At 36.7% G+C, this 20,562-nt stretch overlaps 2 protein-coding genes across 3 annotated transcripts in view; one reads left to right on the top strand and one right to left on the bottom strand.

The window, feature by feature from the left end:
• Positions 1-767: 767 nt before the first annotated feature.
• NSA2 (NSA2 ribosome biogenesis factor) lies at positions 768-8,476 on the bottom strand. Its single transcript, XM_069085182.1, has 6 exons — positions 8,321-8,476; positions 6,524-6,711; positions 6,273-6,423; positions 4,015-4,194; positions 2,826-3,018; positions 768-1,086 (listed from the first exon to the last, which is right to left on the bottom strand). The coding sequence occupies exons 1-6, from the start codon at positions 8,321-8,323 to the stop codon at positions 1,019-1,021; spliced, it is 783 nt and encodes a 260-aa protein (XP_068941283.1). The 5' UTR covers positions 8,324-8,476; the 3' UTR covers positions 768-1,018.
• Positions 8,477-8,570: 94 nt separating this feature from the next.
• Positions 8,571-20,562, top strand: part of GFM2 (GTP dependent ribosome recycling factor mitochondrial 2) — a 49,422-nt gene continuing 37,430 nt past the window's right edge. The window contains exons 1-7 of one of the 2 annotated variants that reach the window (XM_069085173.1): positions 8,571-8,727; positions 11,275-11,355; positions 13,477-13,561; positions 14,754-14,802; positions 15,331-15,428; positions 17,023-17,148; positions 17,255-17,343. In XM_069085173.1, the coding sequence (XP_068941274.1) occupies positions 11,290-11,355; positions 13,477-13,561; positions 14,754-14,802; positions 15,331-15,428; positions 17,023-17,148; positions 17,255-17,343 (513 nt within the window). In that variant the 5' untranslated portion in view covers positions 8,571-8,727; positions 11,275-11,289. Of the gene's footprint in view, positions 8,728-8,865; positions 9,035-11,274; positions 11,356-13,476; positions 13,562-14,753; positions 14,803-15,330; positions 15,429-17,022; positions 17,149-17,254; positions 17,344-20,562 lie in introns of those variants that run through there. The other variant, XM_069085174.1, reaches the window with a different exon arrangement.

Below are 20,562 nucleotides of genomic sequence, written 5' to 3'. Positions count from 1 at the left end.
GGTGTTTCTTAGCCTTTCTTCTTTACCCCACTCTGCCATTATCACTGAAGAACTGAGAGGTTTTAATAGGCTGCCATGGGCAAATAATGCAATAGCCACCTTTTGGTGATGAGCTTCCACACCCTCAGTTCTGCTGGTCCTTCAGCTGGAGACAGTCTCTCCCTAGGATGGTACCTATCCTTTCCAGCACAGAACCTGTCAGAGCTTGTTCTGAAGCAGTGGTTTTCAAGAACTTAGGGCTACTTCCACCCCACTGGAGTTGTAGACAGCTTGTGAATTAATGTATTATAAATGTAAGCTTTTATAAAACATTTAATTATTGATAATATATTAAAACTTCAGTGTTCTAGTTGTTTCTAGTTGTTTCAAGAGGGTAATAGCCTCTTGGTTACTCTGGCAAAGCAATGAATTAATAAAATGTAAAGAATTAGCAGTAAATACATCGTATTTTGTCTTATGAAGTTTTCTCCTAGTAGTATGGATGAATCTGTATTAGCCCACTGGCACATCCTAACCCAGTTCTGGTACCTTTTCCTTATTAATGACATGGTTTTGCAAATCAGATAAAAAGCTATCCTGTCACTTTTAATTTTCATCCTTCAACTATCTTTTAAGTCAGACTTGCAATTTAATATGAATGAAGCTCTTGTTCTCCCAAAACATCCATTAATTTAGACTGACCTAACACCCTTCGTTAGTCTTTTTCTACCTGAGTCTTAAGTGGTCAGAAAAACACTTTGACAAAATGGAGACAAATAATTTACTACTTCTTGATCTTGAAAGAGGATTTCAATGTATTCAGCAGGCAGAATAGCTACAAGCTTTTTTTATTGCCACTTCAAAAATGGGAAAAAGTCTCATAAAAGAGTAGAAAAGTGTCTCGTCTCAAATCAAAACAACCAACGTGTAGAACTGGGTCTTTGGTTCTGTTTTGACTGTTGAACATAGTAACTTTTGTCATTTTCTTGATATATTGTAGAATCTTTAATAATTATCAAAGATGTAGAACTTCAGTCAATCAAACAAGTAAGACAGCATTTATGCATCCATCATTTTCTGGATTGTTGGTAACCTGTGCATATTTTCCTTTAAAAAAAATTTAGGAAGAATTAGTATTAATTCTACTCTAATAAATCACTAACTTTAGTTTGTGATATAAAAGCTCCTCAAAACAACTTTTTTTAGTTATATTCAAAATGTTCAAATGTAGATATAACAAAATCTCTAAATGTAAAATAAGGCATGAACTTAAGCTTCAAAAATTTTGCAAACTAAAAATACGGGCACAAACAAGTTAGTAACAGAGCATAAGTCAGCTTTAAGAAGTGTCAATTTATTTTATTTTTTTAAAGCAATTGGAGTTAAGTAACTTGCTCAAGGTTACAGGGCCAGTTATTTCTGGGTGTGGTGCTAAGTATCTGAGCCTGGATTTGATCCCCAGGTCATCCTGACACTGGGGCTGGTGCTCTTACTCGCTGAGCCACCTGGACGCCCCTAAAAGTGTCAATTTATGCTATAACTATGTAGTCAGACATTCTAAAAAGAGAAATGTTTCTGGAAGAGGTAGTTTTTTTTTAAATTATATGCTAATCTGAAACAAAGGCCCCATTAGGAAAAAAAACAACAACCAAACAACTTATTCATATAATGTTACCTCTTATCAACAATGGAACACTACTTCCTAAAGAGTTATCCAAAGAGATTCCTCATGGATATCAACCAGTTTCAGTGTGTTACAAAGTATTAATCATGCAAAAGATGTGAGAGAGATATATGAGAAGAGAAAATGGGTGGGTCATGTAGCAAGAGCAAGGGATAACCAATTGATAGCCTGTGTGTTCAATTCATACCCACAGAAATCAAGAGATCCAGAGGAAGACTCCTCACTCTTGAACTCCCTAGAATGTTGGAGAACCTTTATGGACATAGTAGATGGATAAGAGTACCACAGGATGGGCAGGTCTGTGTCATTAGAGGGAACATCTAACAAAATCACAGATCTGACTGAATGTTAAGATTTAGGATGTCTAGTAAGTCACATCTATGCTCTCCTCACAACAACCCTGCGAGATATACTGTAATACTATCCCCATTTTGCAGATTAAGGAAGTGAAACTCAAAGAAATTGATTTTTATATTGAATCAAGGCTCAAATTCACAACTCCTTACTCCTGTTTCAGTACTTTCTACCTCACCATGATGCCTCTTTAGTTACAAAACATCTGAGCATAAAACTTTATGTTACAATAGCTTCAGTTAGTGTAGAGAGAATGTAATTTTTGCACTAATTTAGAAATGATCTGGGCACTGAGTGAAGAGCAAACAAAGACCTTCCTAGATCTATGTTGATAAACAAGAAAAAGGAATATTGATTCAGGTATGTCACAGTATTTCAATTTTACATGCTGACTTGGTAGAAATTTTAATTGAATATGTAATTAAATAAGATGGTTAATGCTAAAAAGTACTTGTTTAAAAAGCATTTCATCACAAACTTTTTTGAATTAAGGTAAAATGTCTTCTCTTTGACAAATTTTTGACAATTTACCTTTGGTAAATAAAATCTGATGTAGCTGTAACACTAATTTAAAAAAAATCATTGCTTTTGAATAGTACACCTTCTATCAAAAAATCTTTATTGCTGAGCTATGAATTTAGAATAGTCTTCCTCATAGATATGATGTAAATTTGATAAAAATTAAATCCATTCCAGTGAGCATTAAAAAGTATTATATACTAGCTGCTTCTTTTGAATGTCAGATCTTATGTGCTTATTTTCAAACCACAGATTACTAGCAGTTATCAGCATAGTGAATCCTACTTACCCCAGATAACTTTGCCTCCTTGTGTCACAAGGCCCAACTCACTCACATTCACTTCAATGACAGTCCCTTTGGTAATAACACCCAACGTTGTATATAGTGGGGAGGAGGGATTTTTCTTCACACCAAGTATGGGTAGGCAAAAAGTGGCTTTAAGTTCAGGATGAGTTACATGAGCCTTTTTAAAACGTAAACCCTATTAAAAACAAAAATGTCAATAGCTAATTTCCAACTACCTAAATTATTTTTTCACCATTTGTGTAGTCAAAGATCAAGAAGGTATTAAAACTTAAAGAGCACGTTCTTCTCACAAAACTGCCCCTACTGAAAAGTTTATCTTGTCTTAGACATACTAAATCGCTAAAAAATTTCATCAAATGAAAATCTATGAGTTAAAGAGGATAACAAAATCTACAATATCATCAGTATCTACGGTTACAATGTACTTTTCTCTCTTCTAAATATTAACAGCTATGAGCCAAATGTTCTCTACTGAACATTTAAGAGATAGGAATCACTCTTGCCCTTTTCCTTTTGCCCTATAAACATGTCTGGAAGGGGTAGTAGCCTGGTAGGTATACAATACCATAGGTGAAATGCTTTTGTTATCTCTGCAGGTGTCTAGTAATCTAATTATCTAATAGTCCTTTTGATAGTCTCACCAAACTGCCTAGTTATTATTTATGATGGGAAAAATTACGCTAAAAATGCAGATTACAGTAATACTACTACTTATAAAAATCATCAACCTTTTAAAAGAACAGAAACTTAAAATCTTTATTTACATTACTGAATCTTACATCTTTTCAAGAAGTAAGCTTACAAAAGTCTTATTTCTGATATTACCAGAAAAGCCTCTTCTGAAAGAGTAATTTCAGGAGAACAATTTGCAGAAGAGAAGCCAATATGTAGAAAATAGAAACTCTAATGTAGTATGTTACAAATAGATCCCTGGAAATGTTCAATTACTAAATAATTCAAATTATAGAACTATGGCTTTTATTAATTCAAACAAGATTTTGTCCCCTTCTAAGGGTCACGAAGGACAAAGAAATTTAAAAAATACTGTGAAAAAATTATCTTCTTTAACTTAATCTTTTTTCCCCGTGTTGCATTACATTTTTTAAACTTCATGTAGATCTGGAGGACTGGCATCAATCTTTGAACCAGCAAATTCTTGCAAATTACTTACCATTGGCCTAATAAATCTTTCATATTTTGGTGGTTTTCGAGTAAAGCCATCCCCAACAAAGCAGACTTTAGTAACCATTCTTTTCCATGCCTTCTTCTTTCTCTTTCCTGTACGAATAACCTTTAACACTTCTGTTTCTCCCTGGGCACGAACTTTAGGCAAGGGCACTTCCCATTTACCCTAAAAGTACACATACAAATCATTATTAACATATGGTATTGGTAGCAAAATGTGGAGACTTTTGAGCCAAAAGCTAATAAAAATAACTCGCGTTTATATAGATGGTAGGGGTTTTACAAAGCACTTTTTATACAGTTAATCATAACTCTCTGAGGCAGGTAACATATGTATTATTCCCATTTATAGATGAGGAAAACAAGACTCAGAAATGTTAAATGACTTGGACAAAAGTCACATGGCTAATAAATCACAGAAGCAGAAGGCTCAGTAGAAAGAGTTGGTTTTTTGAATCTGTATAGTTATTGAGGAAAAACAGGACATAGAATTCTTAATTAAAAGTCTGATCTCCTTAAGATCCTTGGAGGTTTCATTACTGGTAGTGGTAGGAAATGGCAAACTAAAGAGATAAGGCAATGGTTTCCAATTGCCTATCAAATCAAGTCTAAAGTTCTTAGCATGGTATTGAAGATGTTTCTCAGTCTGGTACCACCCTAATCCTACACCATTCCTAACTTCATACTCTATACTTAAGTCAAAGTAAACTATTCACTGTTCCCCTAATGTGCGCCATATTCTTCTTGCCTCTATGACAAGGATGGGAAATCTTCGGCCTTGAGGCCACATGTGGCCTTCTAGGTTCTTGGATTCAGCCTTTTGACTGAGTCAAAGTTTTATAGAACAAATCCTTTATTAAGGGGATTTGTTTTGTGAAGTTTGAATTTAGTCGAAGGACCACACCTGAGGACCTAGAAGGCCACATGTGACTTTGAGGATGCAGGTTCCCCACCCCTGAATTCCTTAAACATCCTGCCTCTATCTAACTACCAGCTGAAAACCTCTTCAGGGCAAAATAACACCTCATCCATGAAACCTTCCCAGATCTCTCAATTAGAAATAATCTTTCTTCCACTGGACTTTATGAAGCCTGTTATTTGTACCTCTTATGTACTTACTATATTTTATTTTCTTAGTTTTGTATCCCTAACTCCTGCCCCCACATTTATTTTTGTATCTTAGCACCTAAGACAGACCTTGGCATATAGAAGACTGTGCTGTTTAGATATCATTGCCTAATACTGGAAGAATAAGTATAAGAGTTACCACCTCTTAAAATATGATACCATCACTAGTGGTTTATTGAAAGACATCACAGAAATGACAGAAGCTTTACTAGATGAATTTTCCCTCATATGAAATTCTGTGAAGGAACTAACAACATATGCTAACTTTAAAAACACAGTAATATGTGTAATATCAAGGTGTAGTATCAAGAACCACTAAAGCTAATGCTTATTTCATTGCTAATTCTGTATATAGTGAGACAAATTACATAAAGATTTAGTTTGATATATTCTAAACTCCTATCCTTATTATCTGTACTCAACATAACTTATAGTCTTACTAAAATCTAAGTGCCATAAACAAAGAACTTATATAATACTTTTATATTCTCATTCTCTATACCTCACCCCATGGTCAATATGTAATTATTCAAAGGTTGTCTACTTGTATTATAATTTAAGCGATTCATGGTTGTTTTTTCTCTCTAAAAAACATTGCAAACTACATGTGGATAAGGAGTATATCCAGTTTTTTGCTTCCAATCCACCCCCCCCAAAACAATCCTGCAATTCATTTCATGTCATTGATTCACCAATTTTCTCTGTCAATTTGCTCTTATCTCTCCCAAAGTATGAATTTTTACAACGATGGAAAGGCTTCAATTGCAGTTCTAGAAGAAAACTATTGTTTTCCGTCATCTAAGAACTAGCCTATCAAAAACTGGACGACCTGCTTACCAAGTTGGCTATGAGTTACTGAATCTTTTGGCCATCCAAACTCTGAAAGACTGTCTAACTGCACTGGTGTAGGAGTATTAACAGAACCATGAATTCTTCAAGAAAGATTGGACAATTTTAACTAAGCCTTTTGTCTCAGATCAATCTGAAAAACTATGAAACATTTCTTATGAACTTTGATAAAACTAGACATGAATATTTTTCATAAAAGAAACCATTTAAACATAGCAAAGAAAAGGAAGAAAGAAAAATGATATCCTAAGAAGTACTATCACTTACAGCTTTCTCTTTTCGTTTCTGTTTAATCATATTGGAAAGGACTTTGGCTCGGGACTGTCCCTCTCTGTCCAGCAGATATGCAGGTACTGCTCCTTGGGGAGTTTTTTCATCATTTTTCTGCTTGGTATTTCTCTTTTCATGCATCTTGATACTACATAAAAAGTCCAGAAAAAAAATTACCCCAAATAATTTTCCTTCAAAAGTTAATACACAGTTATTGCAAATATAGCAAATAAATAAAATATACTCACGTCTTTTTCATCTGAATCTTCTCAGCATGACGCTGTTTATGGTAGAGTTTGGCCTTTAGACCAATCATTTTCTTTGCTTTCTTTGAACGTTCATGAGCCTCTCGGCTTTCCTTCTTTCTCTTTTTCTCATGGTAATCCAAGCGGTAGCCATACCGTTTTCGGTGTAACTCTATGTATTCGTTCTGCGGCTATAAGGCACAGAAAGCATAAAATACTTTTAAAAGCAATTACTGAAAGAATAACTTCCTAAATAAGTACTTTCTTATATATGGACCATATGCTAAGAGAAAATCCACCCTAGCTGAAAGTGATTACTCATACATGCACGTAATTATAGTACTTAAATTCACATATGCCTGCTCCAAGACAAAATTAAGTTGTTTTTTTTTTGAAGGGGGGAAGGCAAAGTAATTGGGTTTAAGTGACTTGCCCAAGGTCACACAGCTACTAAGTGTTGTGTCTGAGGTCTGGATTTGAACTCAGGTCCTCCTGACTCCAAGGCCGGTGTTCTATTCACTGTGCCTTCTAGTTGCCCCTTGAAGCTATTTTTTATATAGGAGAACACTGGCAGGGAATGCCTCTTTAGTCCCTTAACATATTATCTGTTCAGCATAAGTAACTGGCAAATGCCATACTGATTGAGAAAGATTAAAATAAACCCATTTTATGGGCAGGAGAGATATTCAACAATTAATAAACTGCCATGACTCAAATGATTCAAACTATGCTTCCCTTTTATCTTTTACTTTTCATTTAAAGAAAAAAAAATAGAGTAGCATCCTGCTCCTGCATTCTGAGCTTCCAAGAATCATTCTGATGCAATTACCAAAGGTTTGCTTCAGGAGAATAAGGCTGGTAGGTCACTTACATGAATTACCTAATGTAAATGGAGATTGGACAACCTTATCACGAACATCTTTGTTATCATATTCCTTATTTTTCACCACGACCACGGTCACCTTTCCCCGGACTAATTGTTCTCTATCCAGCTTCTCCCCCGCACAATCATTCCTCACTCAGCTGCCAAATTAATATTCCCAGAGCAGCGATCTGATCACTGCTCATCTGCTCTAGAAGCTCCAGTGGCTTCCTGCTGCTGCCTCTGGGATAAAATATAAAACACCCTGTTGGACATTCAAACCCATTAACAATCTGGCTCCAGGAGATCTTTGCTGAGGGATTATACTTTCCTTTCATCAACGTATGGCATATTCCGGCCAAACAGTCATACAAAACATTTAACGTTCAGCCCCCAAGTATTTAGACGGGCCCAGGCTCTCCCTCATCTCGGCTTCTCGGAACCCTTCGCCCCCTTCAGGCCCAACCCGAGTGCCGCCTCCCAGGAAGCCCCAACTAGCCAAGTCCCTTTATTTTGGTTTGTCTCGGTCCTATATTAATGTGTCTATACGTCCCTCCTCCGCTCCCTAGAGCGCAAGCTCCTGGAGGGCAGGGGTTATATATCTCATTCCTCTCTTTATCTCCTCAGAGCCTGGCTCTGTGCCAGAAACAAAGGAAGAGTTTAATAAATGCCTTTGGGTTGACTGACTGGAGAAGGCTGGATTCGTTTCACGATTCTAAAGACACCGGGCAGGTCCTGGGGTAAGGAACACGTGGCCGCGCGACCTCCTCCCCCCTCCTTTCGTCCCTTCCCCCATTTCCGGGTAAACACGGTCTCCAGAGCAGCCCAGTCGGACCTGACACTAGGGGCTTTCCGCTCCCCACTCCCCCTTCCCGGGCGATCAGTGTCAGAAGCTCTTTCCGCTCCTTGGACCGGTCTAAGTGGACCGACCCGCTCACCATTTTGACGGCTGGGGGCCCGTCGAAGAGCCGCCGAAAACGCTTCCAAACCTCAGATCAGACCTTCTGCCGTGAGCCACCGACTCCCCACAAGCCGGAAAGAAATGGGTCTCCCTTTAAAACTCCCGGAGTCAATCAGAGGTTTCGGCACTTTCCTTCCGCGTCGCTCCGCCTTCCCTTTCCCAGTGCTCACCGCTTCACACCAAAGGGAGGCCGGGCGGAAGTCACCGGAGGCTGCATTTGACTGTTGCACTCTCGTGGCCGAGGCGGATAGCACCGACTTCCGGCCCGAATACTAAGCACCTGCTGACTGAGGAGTCTGACCCTTTAGCGGAGGTTTTGCAGCAGCTGATGACTGACCCCTAGGCCAGCCGACCGTCCGCTCCGAGGGGGCAGCTGTCCCTCAGGTGGGTCCCTGGGGGCTCCTCCTCCTGAGGACGACGAAGGGCTTTTCGATGGATTCACGGAGTTTGCTTTTCGTACCACTCCTAGGTTATAAGGTTCCTGAGTACAGGTACCTGGGGACCGTGTCCAATGTGAGCCTTGCGTCTATCCCAGCACCCAGCAAGTATTAAGCGCCTGCTGTGCGCCAGCCACTGTTCTAGGTACTGGGGCTGCAAGGGTAGAGAATTATAGGATCCCCATTGGCAACGAGCTTACATTCCGATGGGGGAGGTCACAAGCACATAGAAGATGTGCAACAAAAATATAAATGTAAGTGAAGTAGTTTATTGCAAGGTTGTTTGGGAGCAGCACCGGCAATTGGGGAAGCTGGAGGTCTGGAGAGGTTTCATGCAGAAGGTGATGTGTAAATTGCATCTTATGCAGAAGAACTGTGAGGTGGAGGTGAGGAGGGAGTGCATTCCCCCTATGGGGCACAGCCAGGGCAAAGGCATGGAAATGGGAGACGGACTATTATGGGTGAGGAATAGAGAAAAGGCCAGTTTGGCTCTGGGAGGGGGAGTGATTCCAATGAGACAGCAAAGTTATGTTAGGGTCAGGTTGTATAGAAGGTAAAGATCTGTCAAACAATTTATTTGATCCTGGAGACAATAGAAAGCCAGTGGGGTTGACTATTCCCCCATTAGATTGTGAGGTGCTTGAGGGTAGCTACCCTTTTGCTTTTCCGTCTTCAGCGTTTAACCTAGCACAGTGCTAGGTACATAGTAGGTACTTAATAATTACATCCTGACTTGAGTAGAGGGGTCACCTGCCCCCAACCCCTTTAAAACCCAAAAGTTGGTGACAGGAGCTTACACCTCAATCAGACATCAAAAATGTTTCGGGAGGGTATTCTGCTGGCAGAATGGGCAGACACTAACATGGAAAGTAATCTATTTTTCCGGGCAGTACGGAGAGAATTAGGACTCTGAAGTGCTGAGGTCACTGAAAGTCATTCAAATATATCTGTATTATTACTGCTTTTAGAAAACAGAAGGGCATTCGGTTAGGGTGCTGATTTGGAATTTGAACATAAAAATAAACAGTGGGTCTGGTCCATAGGAAAGTGAATGTTTTTCTGAGTACATTGATTGTAGGGCCATTCAGAGTGGAAAATACAGGCTGTAACGATATAAAACTGCCCTCTAGTGACCTGAACTATGCAGTGCACATCAGGGGAAAAAAAATTTAACTAGCCAGAAAATCATTGATGCTACAAATGTCTCTGGTTTTATTTACACCAGTTCTTAATGTACATTTAAGTTTGTCTGTTTTTTTCTCCTCAAATTTCAGAAACTGTGGTTTAGCTGATTTCCAGTGTGTTATTTGAAGTGTATTGCAATTTAATTTAATTTAGTTCTGTTTTACAAGTCTAAATATAAGATACTGTGAAAAAAAAACCCAACCACATTCTCTGCCTTCAGGGAACTTACCGTGTAGTGAGAAATGCAGTAATTTCGGTCAGTACAAAATATATGCAAAGTAAATTTGGGGAGGGGGAGAGCACCAAAAACCTGAAATTGGAAAAGACTGTGGTATTCCAGCTGAACTTTAAAGGGAGTTAAGGATTTGAAGATGCAGAAGTTAGGCAGCAGAGTATTCCAGGCACGGGAGACAATCTATACAAGGGTAAAAAGAGTAATTTTGAGTAAGGGGAACTGGTAATAGGCCAATTTGACAGGAATAGAGTATTGGAACGGGAGTGAATGATGTTAAGTCAATCAGGGAGCAGGAAATGGATGATCATTCCCCATAAGAAGAGTGGGCAGACTAGGTGGAGGAGAAACAGAAAGAAGCCTTATCACAAAAATCCACATAGGAGAGAGAATCTTGGAAGAGGAAGTGGTCAGTAGTGTTTGGTGCTATGGAAAGGCTAAGAAGGATATAGATTGAGAAAAGACACTTGGACAAAAACTTGGCCTTGCCTGTCATAGGAGGCACTAGCTTAGGTGGTAGAGGACATTGATAACTCCTATTAAGTGGCTCATTGCCCAAGAAAAGGAAAAAAATGGTAACAAGTATATGACTGTTTTCCAGTTCTTTTTGTATTCATTATAACACTTGAATTCTCTTTATCAGTTTCCTGTTTTCTTATGGTACTTCAGCTAGAGATAGGAAAGTAATTAGATTATAAAGGACAGAAAACAATCTGTTTCACTCTGCTTGAGAGAACCTAAAACTGTATATGGAATACTGACATTTTCATGAATATCTTAGCTATCATTTTTTCTGTTGCTTAAATTATTTTATGATATTCAGTTAGAGCATCAATCTTTACTTTTAAGATTTTATTTCAAAGGAGGCATTTAATTTTAGGGGATAAGGGGAAAATGTTTAACCTGAGAATCAAATGTGTTTTCTTATTTTTAGGTAAAATTTTGTTTTATAAACTAATTTATTAAATTTTTAAAGAGAGTTAAGAAAAATTACTTTCCACACTTATTCAAGCAAAATACTTAAATTCCATAATTGAAGTATTAAAATTTAATTCTGTCATGTTCATTTTCTTTCAGTGAATAAATAGGACCATGATGTTGACAAAATTAAGGAAATTTGTACTGAATCAACAGAAAGTATCCCATTTGTATATTAATGTAAGTTTTTATCATTCCATATATTTGTTTTTAAATGTCTACATAGCTTCATAGATTTAGAGCTGGAAAGGGACCTTAGAAGCCATCTAGACCAACCCCCATTTTATTGATGAAGAACTGAGACCCAGAGAAGTTAAGTGATATGTATATAAAATTTAGTACTTGAACCACAATTTCTCATGTAAAGTTGGTTTGGATAGATTTAGATATACATACACACATATTCCAAATTGTCAAATTTACTGCCTAAACCTCACTTTATTGTACCCCTGAATAATTTAAAGACTATCATATTAAAAAACAAAAGCTTTGAAGCAGAGTTCATGTAATTTTAAAATTTTACTAAAATAACCAAAATGAACATATATAGCAAAACCATATTTTTCTGTAATACAGAAGGTATGATTGTATGACATGTATAAGTGTTGAGCTACGATGTTACTTGATTTGCTCCCCTTTTTGAGACATAAGTTTTTCTATATAGAAGAAGCATCTTATTTGGGAATAATTGATAACCCTTGGTTTGATGTATATGCTGTGATAGCAGTTAAACTTTTTTAAATTCAGAAGCTAGTTATGTTTCTGCTGGGTTATCTATTTCAAAATTTCGCCAGATTTCTATAACCAGTCTTCTCTAAAGTCATAAGTACATTCTGAAAAACGTTTCCATCCTCCCTGAGGTAACAATTAGTTAAAAGCCTTAATCAGGGTTTCCTTTTTAAATGAATCATGGCGCCATAGATTTAGAACTAAAAAAGGGATCTCAGGGGCCATAAGACCCTCATTTACAGAGAAGGAAACTGAGTCCCAGAGAAATTAAATGACTTAATATAAAGTCACGTCATAAGTAAAAAAGGAAAAATTTGGAGCCAAGTCTTCTGACTTTAAGTTCATAGTCCTATTATTAGGCATGAATTGGCTGTGGATTCCAAACTGTCTTTGCTATTTACTACCACTGTGACCTGGATGAAGACACTTAACCTAGGCTTTATTTTCTTCCTGCCCTGACTTTTTCCTTTGTGTGGTAAGAATTCATTCTATAGAAGGAAATTCATCCTTGAATTTCTTTTCAATTTACAGACTATTATCTTCTTAGAATAATCTGCTGACTTCATTGCTACAGGATTTTTTTTTTTCAACAAATAGCTTTGGTCCTGATCCAGTCACAAAACCCAAGACTTTGCAAGATCCCATTAATGAATAGGATGCATTCCAAACACATGTTTTTGTCAGATGTTTCCTGGCATTCATAAGTCCTTTAACTTCTGTGATCTTCAGTTTCCTTATCTGTTGACATGAAGGATTTGCACTAGATGATCTCTAAGAGTGCTTTAGCTTTATGATTTTATTATTTTAAACAGAAATACTATAGAAAATATAGAAGTGTGTTAGAAAAGGGAGGTTATGGTACAAATATGTCATTAAACATTAGCTAAAATTGCATGAAATATGCTGACAAGCTTTAAATAGGTATTTTGGAAGTCTTATTAGATCCTGTAGCCCTATGTTGACTTAGAAAACTACAAAATAACATTATATTGTATTGCATTTTTAATTTTCTTAAACATTTACCAATGACATTTTAATCTGGTTCAGAAGGAATTTGACCATTTTTATACCTCTATTGTTGGTGGCTGGGATGCCCTAGTACCTAACAGAAGCTTGTGACAATACGTCATAGATTTCTTCATTACTAGTGATTTCCAAGGATCGGTTGATCATAGCGATAACCAGTCCAGCCCCACTCTACGCTCCCTTCTCCCCCCAACAAAAAAACAAAACCCCAAAATAAAATAAAATTATTCTCCTCAGGATGTATGTGAGAAAAGACACCTAGTGCCCTTTCTCATTTATTTCCTCTCCCTCCCTCCCCCAAATCACCTTAGGAGACAATGTGAAGTTAATCTTCTGCTGCAGCTTCATTTGTAATGATCTTAGGCTGTCAGTTCCAGAAAGGTTAGGAGTCCTTTATTATAGAATTTCAAAGAAATGTAAAGGACCAGATTGTAATGACACAAAGCATATAATGCAAGTCAGGAAAATGACAATGCAAAAGGAAGTTTGCTTTTTTTTAGGTGTATTTTAGTAAAGTTAATTTCTCATTTTTCTTTTCCTTCACAGCACACATGTTCCTGTAGAACAGGAGTGATTTTAAAGGGATTAATATCACAAGTTTTTCTTGGAAGAAATTGTAGTTCCTTACCAGGTATAGGTTTTGGTTACATCTTAATTTGCCTTAACTTTTTTCTGTCTTCTTCTTTTATTTCCCTTCTACCCTTGTGAAGTCCTTGAGAGCAGGTACTATGTTTTATCTTAGTCGTTGTATCTCCCTTACCATCTAACACAGTGACTTAATATGACAAGTGTTCCATAAATGTTTGTTGACATTGAAGTACAGTTCAGGTTCAGAGTGACCCTCTGAGAGCCACAAACTTGAAAGATTCTGTGTTTTGAGATAATTGTTTTATGTACATATTACAAAAAAATGAGCTTTGTTCTTTTTTTTTCTTTTTGGAGGGTAATTGGGGTTAAGTAACTTGCCAAGGTCACACGACTAGTTTTTTTGTGTTAAGTGTCTGAGGCTGGATTTGAACTCAGATCCTCCTGACTCCAGTGCTGATGCTCTACTCACTGCACTACCTAGCCGCCTTGAGCCCTTTGTTCTTACAAGAGATGTTTTTCTTTTGTCTCATGCCTTGAGGTCACAGGGATGGTAAGGGCAAACAAAAAAGTCCTTAAGAAGAATAGGACAAGGGAGCCCTGGTGGCTGAAGGGCCTGGGCTGGAAGCAGGGCTGGTGCTCTGGGGAGCAGTACTGCCACTATTCCAAGGGTTCTTGGGCTCAGGATCTGAGGGGACCCTGATGCCTTGATGATTCAGCTAGACTAGCTCGTCTTCCCTGTGGGTATAGTTGGTTGGCTGTTGTTTAAAAGGCGAAAGTGCATGAAGATACTAATTGCTCACTAGAAACTTTCTGCTCTTCAGCATCAATTTTCACTATAAATAATGAGGCTGTTTATCTAGAGTTTAATTTAAATGCAGTACAAGTTCTAGTGACTCAGTATTTTCATTTTTAATTGCATCTGTTAGTTCTGTAGATTTAAGATGTAAAAGTTGTGAAACCATAGGCTTAAAATCTCTTCATTTATATAACCTGGAAGTTGACTTTTTTTAAAAAAAGAAATACTGAGGTAAACATGTTTTGTTATTTGTTGTTTGTTATTCATTTTGGTTGCAGAAGAAATTCTAGGTACTTGAAAACTTGGGGTGAGTTGGGTTTTAATTGGTTTTAGCTTTATTTGGAATTATGTAGATGTATAAATTCCTTTTTTTATGTTGCAAATTTCTTAGGTAAATGAAAACTAATTTTGCCCTTTCCCTTCCTCTTTTGTATAATAGAAAATGATGTCAAATCTCTACGCTCCATCATCAACCCTCCTATGTCTAAGTAAGTAATTTCATAGACATCACCTGCTTTTACATTCATGTTAATTTGTGAGGCTGTGTTTTTCTTCTTGTTTATTCTTTGTTAATTTAGAGAATGCTATAATCTCTATCCTGACTAATAATTAACTTGAATATGTATCTGAAAAATCCAGAATGCCTGCTATTTGTCTCTCAGTACTTTAATTTTAATAGAGTAAAAATCATCATGTTTTCAAGATTTTAAGTTTCTTTTATGATCATTTCTATCTAATTAGATAGTAATGTAATGTTGTAATGGTACTATGAGATATATTTTCATTTTTTAAGCTAAGTATTGCCACTGCTATTGTACAGATAACATAAAATACCATGCAGTTTCATGATTAAATATGCATCACTGCTTTCAAAAGCTTGAAACCCTGTATAAATGTGTTATTTTCTTATTTACAATTCCAGTGAAGGCATTCAAATCACTTATTTTAAGTTAATTCTTATGTTTCCTCATTAGAATTAATTAGTATGTTATCTAAAATTTTTTTTCTTTAAACAGAATTCGTAACATTGGAATTATGGCTCATATCGATGCAGGCAAAACCACAACCACAGAGAGAATATTGTATTATTCCGGATACACCAGATCTTTGGGAGGTGAGAATGGTTTTCCCATCACAATTTAAATAAAATTAAAAGTAGTATTGGAAAATATTTTGATGAAGAAATGTAATAGATGGCCCTTCATCCTTCTATCAGAATAGTAAGTTTATGGTCATTTTGCTGAAGTATTGATATATTTTTATCCTTTCTCTAGGTTCTAGAGTCTTGCCATTGTACTAAACTTAAAGTAATATTTGTAAAAAGAAAAAAAATCCAAGAATGAATATTTGTAATTTTCCCCCCACTTTTCAGTGTTTCCCTTGCATTTGGTGCTTCAAGTGTGTGCTTCAATTATTTGAGTTTTTCAAATATACTACATAAGATGTGGCACAGTTGTCACCAAGAGTATATTACTGTGCCTTTCTTCTTGTAGCCCAGCAGTTACTACAAGCTAAATATTTCTGTCTTTTGTCATCTTTGCCCATTTGAGGAATGTGAGAGAAAAATTTAATGTGTCTCTCCTATTGTTAGTGGTTAACAACATTTTTTTTTTTCACATGGTGGTTGATATTTTACATTTCTTTTTCTGAAAACACTCATATCCTTTAAGCACTTAACTACTGAGGAATAGCTCTGTCTATCAAGTCATAACAATTCCAACTATATCATGAATATTATGGTAAGAGAAAGAAACAAACATTTATTAAAAGTCTCTATGTCCCAGGCAGGTAGCTAGGTGACACAGTGAGAGAGCGCTGGCCCTGGATTCAGGAGGAATTGATTTCAAATCTTGTCTCAGACACTTTAACTGTGTAACCCTGGGCAAGTCACTTAACCTTGTTTGTCTCATTTCCTCATCTGTAAAATGAGCTAGAGAAGGAAATGACAAACCATTCTAGTATCTTTGTCAAGAAAATCCCAAATAGGGGCGGCTAGGTGGCACAGTGAATAGAGCATGGGCCCTGGAGTCTGGAGAACCCGAGTTCAAATGTGGCCTTGGTCACTTTACACTTAACTAGCCATGTGACCTTGGGCAAGTCACTTAACCCCAATTGCCCTCCAAAAAAAAAAGCCAAAAAAAAAAATAAAGAAAAGAAAATCCCAAATGGGATCACAAAGAATTAGACATGACTGAAATGACTCAACAATCATAACAAAAATATGCCAAACACTTTGCAAAGATTATCTTATTTGATCCTCACAGCAACCTATGTTGGAGGTAGACGTTATTGTTTTCCTCGTTTCATAGTTGAGGAAACTGAGGAAGACAGGGTAAGTGACCGCTAGTGTCTGAGGTTTGATGTGAACTTAGATTATCCTAACTCCAGGCCCACCACTCTATCCACTATGTCATCTAGCTCCCTTGAATCAGATTTTTATCATAATATTTGGGGCAAAGATTTTTGCGGTTGATAATTTAAAAGTATAGCTGAATTGATTTTGTTTGTGCAAAAGTTGTATAGTTGTATGTGACTGAAACTTTATTTTTCTCCATTTAATCAATTAAACCAGGTCTTCATGGCTTGGAAGTTGTTTATATATCATATTATCTTTTATTGCTATGTTCTCCAAAGTAACTTAAGCTATTTTGTCGTGAGAATACAAAAATTATCGACTAAATTGATGTATGAATCTTTTTTCTGGGTAGATGTTGATGATGGGGACACAGTGACAGATTTCATGGCCCAAGAGCGAGAGAGAGGCATTACCATTCAATCAGCTGCTGTTACCTTTGATTGGAAGGGGTATAGAGTTAATCTCATTGATACGCCAGGTATAGTACATTGATACTCTAGGTATGGCATTTCTAACCAGGTATAGATATGTTGTTATTAATTTCTGTTACACTTTAAACATTTTATTTGTAATCTTTTCCTTAGGTCATGTGGACTTCACTTTAGAAGTTGAACGCTGTCTAAGAGTATTGGATGGTGCAGTAGCTGTATTTGATGCTTCAGCAGGTGTAGAGGTAAAAAATATTAAAGTATAATGGAGGCTATTGTGATATTAAATAAATTGTTGAAGGATTCTGAGATTTTTTAGTATTATTTTCTGTTTGTGGATAGCTCATATACGTCAAAGTTTTGTTACAAAGTATTGAATAATTTAATTGTGTTTAATCTTAGATGAAAGGTATTCATAATTTTTTTAGAGCATAGTGCCATTCTGTAGGAAATGTAAAGTTTAGCATAATGAGGCCTCCTTGGCTATCTTAAATTATATTGTGTTACATTTTTAAGGTATAATTTCTTATATTTAGATTTTAAAGATACATTCATTACTGATGCCCTTCTTCTCTTCTCTGTGCCCAAGTAGTTACTTTATGTACAGTTTGAAAGCTGCAATATTTCTACCTTCTTTGTTAATGTTGTGAACTTTGACCTATAGATGCTGTTACCTTTAAGTTGCCAATAAAAACCTATGACAGACACTGATTCTTACCTGTCATTTAAAGTCCAGCCTAATTACTGTCTCCCCTGGGAAGCTTCTCTTTTACCTCCAATCAATGATGACTTTCCTCGTTAAGATTTCCTGCATCATTATGCATCCCATTGTCTTGTGGAAAGAACACCGGCCTTAGGAGTTGATTACTGAGCCTTAGTCTCATCTGTAAAATGAAGAAATAATATTTTTCCCACCCATCTCACAAAGCTATTGAGAGGATCAGATGATATACCATATGTCATATACTTTAAACATAGACTGGTGGTTTCTTAAATTCTTTTCCTCTCTGTGTTGTCTTGTATTTTACCAAAGTATAGACATTGTAGTCCCCCAGTAGAACAAAATATCTTTGGGAAAAAGAGTTATTTTTTTCTTTTAAAAGAAAACCTCACAGCCTCATTTTCATAGGGTTTCTGTTTTTAAATGGAACTGCCTCTCTCTCTGATTTGTCACATTCCTTGTGACAGAGAGCAACACAAGAAGGGAAAAGACCGTCCAATCAGGACATCTGTCCAGTGTGGACAGTATGTGCAGACCATGCTCATCATCCCCTTTGGGGCAACATTTTTGTTTCTGTCTTTGGTGACTCCAGCACTTGGCACAGCCTATGAACATGGTGGACACTTTTAACAATTATTCATTGAATTGAGAATTGTCTGAACATGGGACAGAGTTGATTATCCACTACTGACTTTTTTTTGGTGTTGTATGAGGCATTTCACTTAAAAAAAAAGTTACTGATATCTTTTACTTTCATATCTTTTACATTTCCCTATATATCTCCTCTTCTTGCTAGAGAACCACACCTTAGCCTTCTTACTTTCTAATTGAATCAGAGATCTAGAGCTGGAAAGGACCTATCTCAGAGATTATCTCATCCAATCTCCTGATTTTACAGATGAGGAAACTGAGGCCCAGAAAGGTGAAATAACTTGCCTGGTATCACAAAGATAATAAGTGACAGAGGCAGAATTTGAACCTACATCCTTTGATTCCAGAACCAGTGCTCTTTCCATTCCACTTCCAATCTTCCTATAAGTTTGCTTGTCGTTACTTTATATTTATTTGCCAGATATTTTCTTGTTAAGAGACACATTTTATTGCCTACATGGTCTTTGCCTCAATTTTGTGGTGTGTTTGTATAACAGATTTCTAGATTTATGAAGCATTAAGTGCTTTAAGGCAAATAATAGAGAAAGCATTCTTTGCATTTGTTTTATTAATTTGTTCATAGGTATTTTCTGTATATGTTTTGTTTTTTTTCCCCTAGTATTGCTATAGGAGTAAATTGTACAAGTCTCACTTTTAGGTGGACCCTTCTTTGTATTTGTATTGTATTTGTATTTGTATTAGGTGGACCCTTCCTAGTATTGCTATAGGAGTAAATTGTACAAGTCTCACTTTTAGGTGGACCTACTTTGGGGGTATCTAGGTGGCTCAGTAGATAGAGTGGTGGCCTTGGAGTCAGGATGAGTCATCTTCCCGAGTTCAAATCTGGCCTAGACACTTACTAGCTGTGTGACCTTGGGCAAATCACTTAACTCTGTTTGCCTCAATTTCCTCCTCTGTCAAATGAGCTGGAGAGGGAGATGGCAAACCATGCCAGTATCTTTGCCAAGAAAACCCCAAATGGAGTCATGAAGAGTCAGACATGACTGAAACTACTGAATAACAACAGTTATGATTTTTATCACTAATTGAAATTCTGTATGTATGTTTTCGAAAAGATTGTAATAGACAGTGGTGTTTATGGTATCTGTAGTCATAAAGCTTTATAATAACCCCATACCTAGTAATTTTTTTTTTTAAGCAATTGGGGTTAAGTAACTTGCTCAAGGTTACACGGCCAGTTATTTCTGGGTGTGGTGCTGAGTATCTGAGCCCAGATTTGATCCCCAGGTCATCCTGACACTGGGGCTGGTGCTGTTACTTGCTGTGCTACCTGGCCGCCCCTAATAAATGATTTTTTTTTTATTTTTGAAGGGCAATTGGGGTTAAGTCACTTGCCCAAGGTCACACAGATAGTTTTTTTTGTTCGAGTGTTAAGTGTCTGAGGCTGGATTTGAACTCAGGTTCTCCTGACTCCAGGGCAGGTGCTCTATTCACTGTGCCACCTAGCCGCCCCATACCTAGTAATTTTTAGAGTGAAGTTTAGTGCTCACAATAAAAGAGGAGAAAAACATAAGTAGATATTTGTTATATAGGTGTCTTTATGTTGCATGTTTTCTTTAAACATACACACAGAGCAAACGTTGCCAACTATAACCTGCTATGAAAATAAGATTTTTTTTTGTTTTTTGTTTTAGAATTTGGAATTGTTTTTTTTTAGAATTTAGAATTAATTTTTTTTTTTAGAACATGGTGCCATAAGTGAACAACTTTCTCTGTAAATGAAGAGCTCCTATTTTAACACACCTTAGAATCTTAGAAAGTTGCTAACGGTACTGAGAAGTTAAATAATGTATCAGTTCTGAGACTTGAACCCAGATCTTCCTCACTCAGAGGCTGGCTGTCTTTTCTCTATACCACGTTGACTGTCTTGTGAAAATATAATCTCGAATCCATCTTTCTCTTATTCATTCCATATGACACTCCAGGTCCTATAAGATTTTGCTATCAGACAGTATGAGCATCCTTTTCCTTCATATATCAAACATGTGCTGGCCATAAAGCAAATGATTAAACCTAGAAGTATATAATGTATCTAACTAGATAGAATAGTCTAGTGTTCAATTAACAGTTC

Source organism: Petaurus breviceps, unplaced genomic scaffold, assembly GCF_028583685.1.
Source record: "Petaurus breviceps papuanus isolate PSGF00001 unplaced genomic scaffold, PetGlider_PUasm1.0 175, whole genome shotgun sequence".
In the NCBI taxonomy this organism is placed as follows: domain Eukaryota; kingdom Metazoa; phylum Chordata; class Mammalia; order Diprotodontia; family Petauridae; genus Petaurus; species Petaurus breviceps.
This window is presented reverse-complemented; position numbering and strand designations above follow the sequence as displayed.

What these genes read in the sequence shown, in the direction of transcription:
- NSA2 (XM_069085182.1), bottom strand. An exon ending in AAGATTCAGATGAAAAAGAC is followed by an intron (nt 6,424 to 6,523) that starts GTGAGTATATTT and finishes CTTTTTATGTAG; the next exon opens with TATCAAGATGCATGAAAAGA. An exon ending in AAAGATTTATTAGGCCAATG is followed by an intron (nt 3,019 to 4,014) that starts GTAAGTAATTTG and finishes TGTTTTTAATAG; the next exon opens with GGTTTACGTTTTAAAAAGGC.